The sequence below is a fragment of the Penaeus monodon genome, chromosome 39, assembly GCF_015228065.2.
Source record: "Penaeus monodon isolate SGIC_2016 chromosome 39, NSTDA_Pmon_1, whole genome shotgun sequence".
NCBI classification, from domain to species: Eukaryota; Metazoa; Arthropoda; class Malacostraca; order Decapoda; family Penaeidae; genus Penaeus; species Penaeus monodon.
The window spans coordinates 18,200,323-18,207,304 of record NC_051424.1 but is presented as its reverse complement, the minus strand read 5'-3'; the positions used below and the strand labels follow the sequence as shown (position 1 = coordinate 18,207,304).

Sequence of the window (6,982 nt, the reverse complement as noted above, 5' to 3'; positions counted from 1 at the left end):
TCTGGCGACAGCGGTGTCCCAATCTCTCGTGTCACTCATATTCTGGTGGCTTGGGGTCACTCGCTTACAATATCTGTGTAATCTATCTATCTATCTATATTCTATCCATCTATAATGTGTGTATGTGTTGTGGATGTGTGGGTGTGTGTTGTGTGTGTGTGTTGGTGTGTGTGTTGGTTTTTGAGTGTGTGTGTTGTTGTGTGTTTGTGTGGTGATTCATACTCGCCCTAACTCGGTGGACCAGCCTCATGAACGGGGCGGCCAATGAAGCCAGTTCAACATCTGCGAATTGGGACATTAAATGTGGGGACCATGACAGAAAGGCCGGGTTCTGGCAGATAGTATGAAAACTATTGAAGTGGACGTGCTATGTCGCAGGAAACAAGATGGAAGGGGAACAAGGCGAAAGAATTGGTGATTTTTTTTTTTTACGGTAGGTTTATGTTTGAGCCGCCGTGGTCACAGCATGATACTTAACTGTAGTTTTCATGTTGTGATGATATTGGAGTGAGTACGTGGTAGGGTCCCCAGTTCCTTTCCACGGAGAGTGCCGGTGCTACCTTTTAGGTAATCATTCTCTCTATTTATCCGGGCTTGGGACCAGCTCTGACTTGGGCTGGCTTGGCTACCCAGTGGCTAGGTAGGCAATCGAGGTGAAGTTCCTTGCCCAAGGGAACAACGCGCCGGCCGGTGACTCGAACCCTCGAACTCAGATTGCCGTCGTGACAGTCTTGAGTCCGATGCTCTAACCACTCGGAATTCAAAGGGGATGTAATAATTGGAGGAAAGTGTCATGAGTGTTGTGCGATAGGAGAGCCCCCAATTAGACTCAAGGTTAGGTGCATAAGTCGTAGTCAACCAGCCTTAACTTATGGCTTAGAAGCAGCACCACTGAAGAAGTTGCAAGAAAAGAAGTTGGACGTAGCTGAGATGAAGATGGTGAGATGGATGGGTGGAGTCACATGGAGAGAGAGAATAAGAAACAACTACATCAGAGGTACAAAGGAAGTAGTGGAAATTTCTAAGAAGATTCAAGCAAAGCAAACCTAAGATGGTTTAAGACCATTTAAGGAGAAGAGCTGGGGAAGAGAAGTCATGGAAGTGGAAGTACAAGGAACAGATGAAGAGGAAGACCTAAAACAAGATGGAAGGATTGTATAAATACAGATCTTAGGGAGAAGAATATAAATGTAAGCTGGTTAACAACAGAATACATGGAGAAGGCTCATTCACACTGGCGACCCCGCATAGGGACAAAGCTGAGAAATTTATTTTTTTCGTCTTGGTTATGACGTTAAACTGCAACCGGCTATGGTATATCGACGTGGGGTAATGAAGTTGACCCACAGCTACCTCCAGGTTACCCTTGAGCAAGATGCAGTGCCTATGAGCTCTCCCCGAGACTATTGAAATACCCAATTCCTTTCCACGGAGAGTGCCGGTGTTACCTTTTAGGTAATCATTCTCTCTATTTTATCCGGACTTGGGACCACACGACCGGCTGGCCGCCCACCCAGCGGCCAGCAGGCAATCAGGAGTAAGTTCCTTGCCCAGGAACAACGCCGCCGGTGACTCGAACCCTCGAACTCAGATTGCCGTCGTGACAGAGTAACATTGATATAGACGAGCAACAGAAAGTGGGACATGGAATGGAGTTATTTATCACCTGCTGAAGATTTAGTACAAGTGACAGAAAAGTACAGATCATTTGGATCCGATTAGGCCTGATTTTCGATGAATATATTTAGTGTGTATGCACCACGAACAGAGGCACAAATGAAGAAAAGGACAGTTCTGGCGGCACTACAAGAAGAACTGGAGAAGTTGATAAAAGTGAAAGATGCTAATTAGAGGAGACATGAATGCCATGTTGGTAGAAGCAATGATGCCATCGTCGCATACATGAAGGATATATTTATGGAAATGGTGATGAGGATGGAGAGAATGTAACTGACCTAAGTTTATCCTTTGATATGGTAATGAAATACTTTATTCCGTAAGAAATGAACACCTTATTACTTACAAAAGTGGTGATAAAGCAAGTCAAATTGACCTCCTTTTATATCGAAGGAGAAACATTAGGGAGATTAAAAACTGTAAAGTAATACTGGAGATCATATGAAAAAGAAACTACAACTCAGAGAAGGATAAATGGTTTACACTACAGGAAAATAATTTCAACACACGTTCAAAGACCGAATTCTAAAAGAGCGACCTACGATATGGTAGATGTGAACACCTGGTGGAATGATGCAAACAGTATTTATTTAAGAACTGGAAAGGAAATACTGGGTGAGAGTAGTGGAAGGTTTGGAAATAAGGAAATTTGGTGTTTAATGAAAAGTACAATGAAGTGAGTGCTCAGAAGAAAGCCAAGAAAAAATGGGAAGAAAGTAAACTAGATGGAGACAGCAGCATATAAACAATGTTTGCAAGGAGCTCAGAAAACAGTTGCCATCGCAAAATTAAACCATATGACCATCTGTATGAAAATTAGACACTAATAAGGACAGGCGAAGATATTCAAGTTAGTAGAAATAAGAGTACGAAAGATTTAACCACACTACGGGAGATGAAGACGAACATTGAAGTGTGCTGAGAAAGAGAGGACATGTTGATAAGATGGAAGCAGTATTTTCAAAAGCTGCTAATGAAGAAATGATAGATATTTGAGAGGAATGGAGAGCCGAATGATCAGAAATAGCTGAAATAACTAGAGAAGAGGTGAATGCTGCACCAAAGAAGATAAAGAATGGAAAAGCTATGGACCCGATGACATACCAGTGGAAGTAGGGAAGCTCTGGGAGAAGAAGGAGTTGACATCTTGCATGACTTGATGAAAGAGATAATGGAAAGAGAAGCAATACCAAAAAGTGGAAAGTACTTTGATACCAATCTTCAAAGAGAAAGGAGATATTCAGAGTTGTGAGAACTATCAGGGTATTAAGCTGATGTCTCACACTTTGAAACTACTGAAAGGATTATGGACTCGCGACTTAGACAAGTAGTGCGCATTGGCCGACGAGCAACTTAGTTTTTATGAAAGGGATTGGAACGTTGACGGTATTTCTCTCTCAGGCAAACCATGGAGAAATACCAGGAGAAGCAAGAGTCACATATGGTTTTCATCGATTTTAAAAAAGCCTATGAGCGGTGCCATGCCAAAAGTCTGGGGGGTTTAGGGGCGGGGTACAAAAAAATTTTAAAAGATACAGGGGCTACAAGCGTACAGGATTTGGACACAGGGGGCATGAGGAACTTAAAAGAAAAGGTCGCTTACCCGGATCCCCCTTCCCCACTGCTATTAAATTAGCGTTTATGTCCTCACAGAAAATGTAAGAGAACCACCATGGTGGTATTGTACGCTAATGATTTGCTTAGTGGCAGAAGGTGGGAAGTCTAGGTGGAAATAGAGAATGGGGTTTTTTTTAGAAAAAAGGGGAATAGAATAACAGTCCAGACGTTTTTTCACCACGATATGAGGGGCGCCCAACTATCCCAAAAAGCTGGGGGAGAGAACTTGAAAAAGCTCGAACCTTTAAATATCTGGTTTTCTGGTCGATGAAACTCCCAGAATGGATAAAAAAGTTAATTTCATATTCAAAGTGGATAATAATTTGGAATGTCAGAATGTTTGCATAGGAAGTCCCAATTAGTCAAAGGGTTTGGTGCATAAATAGTCAACTAGCCTTAAGGGGGGTTAACTGGGCCCTCGTTCATGAATCTAATCTTTTTGGGGGATTTCCACCCTTGGTTCATTCCCCCCCGTTTTTTTTTTCCTCTCTCCGAAGCGATGGGCAACCCTCGATCCCTCGGTTTTCCCGTGGAAGTCATACTCGTTGAGAGTCTATAGTGTCATGGCATTAGTCTAATTATTTTTATCATTTAATTTAATATATTTTAAATTAAATTACAGTTATTTAAATTTTAATTGAAAATTTCATTATACTTATAAATTTATTATTATCAAAATTTTCTTGTATCCTATTTGACGGACAACATAACACGCGCATATTTTTTTAAAGGAAAACGTCTTTTCGCTATTTCTGTAAAAATTTGGAAAACGGAAACAATTTCCTCTCTTTTAGAGAAAGTAAAGCCAAGAAAATGTCCTTTGAATATAAAACATCCATCTTACCACAAGAGGGCTGCGGACACGATATGTTTTGTTTTCTGCGATCCGTGGGCTGGCTGGTGGTTCTTTCGTAGTGCAACCAAAACGGATGGGCGGTGGGTTCCAAGTCACTGATAATCGTTGGATTCCAACGAAATAGTTTTGGGCAGTCTAAACCCTACCTTAACTTACGGCCACACACTGAAGCACCACCGAAGAATTAGGAAAACGAAGTTGGACGTGCTGAGATAAGATGTTTTGATGATTTTGGAGTCACAAGAGAGATGAAAAAGAATGACTGCATCAAGGTACAGTGGAAGTAGTGGAAATTTCTTTAAGAAATTCAAGGGCAAGACTAAGATGTTCGCCATTTGAGAGAAGGCTGGGAAGATCACGTAGGAAGAGAAGTCATGGAAATGGGAAATACAAGGAACAGAAGAGAAAGACCTAGAACACGATGGAAAATTGTATAATAAGGTCTTGGATAATATAAATGTAGCCTGGGTTAAAAACAGGATACATAGAAAACTCATTTACACGGCGACCCTGCATAGGGAAGACTGAGGAGAAACAAATACACCACAACCACATGTATACATACATACATACAATATATATTATATCTTATATATATATATATGTGTGTGTTGTGTGTGTGTGTGTTGTGTGTGTGCGTTGTGTGTGTGTTTGTGTTAGTAACCCCACAAACCCCCCACACATAATATATAGATATAAATATTATAAAAAAAAATATATATAATATATATATATGTGTTTGTGTGTGGTGTGTTTTGTGTTGTGTGTGTGTTGTGTGTGTGTGGGGCGTGTGTGTGTCGTGCGTCGTGTTGTTTATGTGGTGAAAACAACCACACCACAGGGACAAATATATATATATATATTTATATTTATTATATATACAAAATATAAAATATATAATATCATACTCATATTATTATAATTCATATTATTTCCATGTATCCACCACACACCACACACACACACACCCACACATATATATTAACGGGCATAGTGTTGTGTGTTGGTGAACAAGTTTATAACCATCACACACACCCAACCAACACACAACCACACAACACACAAAACATACACAACACAACCCAAGCCCGTGAAAATCGCCTGCACAGGACTCGGCGGAAGATACGCCTGCCCAGGACGCGGGGGAAGAGACGCCCGCCCAGGACGCGGCGAAGACGCCTGCCCAGGACGCGGCCGGAAGAACCCTGCCAGGACGCGGCGGAGAGAACGCCTTTCCCAGGGCGCGGCGGAAGGGGACGCCTGCCCAGCCCGGCGCGGAAGAGCCGCCTGCTCAAGACGCGCGGAAGAGACGCCTGCCCAGGACGCGCCGGATGAGCCCCTGCTCAAGACGCGCGGAAGAGACCTCCCCCAGGACGGGGGAAAGACCCTGCCCGGACGCGCCGGATGAGTCGCCTGTCCGGACGGGGCCGGAAGAGACGCCTGCCCGGACCGCGGCGGAGAACGCCTGCCAGGACGCCCCCGGAAGAGCCCTGCCCAGGCGCGGGAAAGAGACCCTGCCAAGACGCGGCGGAAGAACGCCTTCCCAGACCGCGGCGGAAGAGACGCCTGCCCAGGACGCGCCGGAAGAGACGCCTGCCAACGCGGAAGATAGCTCAGTTCCAGGACGGCGAAACGCCTGCTCCAAGACGCGGCGGAAAGACGCTGCCCAGGACGACGACGAATGACACGCCTGCCAGACGCGCGGAGCGCCTGCCCAGACGCGCCGGAGAGCCGCCTACTCAAGACGCGCTAAGATAGATGCCGGAAAAGTAAGACGCCGGATAGCGCCTGCCATGACGCGGCGAAGAGAGCCTGCCCGACGCGGCGGAAGGACGCTTTGCCCAGGACGCCGGGATGGTGCCGCCCGGCCTGCTCAAGACCGCCGAAAGTGGAAGTCGCCTGCCCAGGACGCGGCGGAAGAGACGCCTGCCCAGGACGCGGCGGAAGAGACGCCTGCCAGGACTCGGCGGAAGAGACGTCTGAAGAGCCGCCTGCCCAGGACGCGGCGGAAGAGACGCCTGCCCAGGACGCGCCGGAAGAGACGCCTGCCCAGACGCGCCGGAAGAGACGCCTGCTCAAGACGCGGCGGAAGAGACACCTCCCCAAAACGCGCCGGAGACGCCCTTTGTCAGGACGCGGCGGAATGATCGCCTGCCAAGACGCGCCGGATGATCGCCTGCCAGGACGCGGCGGAAGAGACGCCTGCCAGGACGCGGCGGAAGAGACGCCTGCCCAGGACGCGGCGGAAGATGGACGCCTGCCCAGGAACGCGGCGGAAGAGACGCCTGCCCAGGACGCGCCGGATGAGCCGCCTGCCCAGGACGCGCCGGAAGAGACGCCTGCTCAAGACGCGCCGGATGAGCCGCCTGCTCAAGACGCGGCGGAAGAGACGCCTGCCCAGGACGCGGCGGAAGAGACGCCTGCCCAGGACGCGGCGGAAGAGACGCCTGCCCAGGACGCGCCGGATGAGCCGCCTGCTCAAGACGCGGCGGAAGAGACGCCTGCCCATGGACGCGGCGGAAGAGACGCCTGCCCAGGACGCGGCGGAAGAGACGCCTGCCCAGGACGCGGCGGAAGAGACGCCTGCCCAGGACGCGGCGGAAGAGACGCCTGCCCAGGACGCGGCGGAAGAGCCGCCTGCCCAGGACGCGGCGGAAGAACCGCTTCTCAGGACGCGGGGGAAGAGACCCTGCCCAGGACGTATTCTTAATTAGTCGTGTAAGTTTATTGCCTTTTATATAGTAAACCTTTTTGTATGTTACCTCTGGCGTTTCTCCGTTGCTTTGCCGCTCTGATTTTTCACTTTTTTAAGTCGAACCCTGACCAATATAT

General features: G+C 47.5%; 1 protein-coding gene across 1 annotated transcript; it reads left to right on the top strand.

Annotated features, from left to right (window-relative positions):
• The first annotated feature begins 3,349 nt into the window (after positions 1–3,349).
• On the top strand, positions 3,350–5,835 carry LOC119597492 (fibrous sheath CABYR-binding protein-like). The gene is made up of 2 exons (XM_037947071.1): positions 3,350–3,355; positions 5,260–5,835. The coding sequence occupies exons 1-2, from the start codon at positions 3,350–3,352 to the stop codon at positions 5,833–5,835; spliced, it is 582 nt and encodes a 193-aa protein (XP_037802999.1).
• The last annotated feature ends 1,147 nt before the right edge of the window (positions 5,836–6,982 follow it).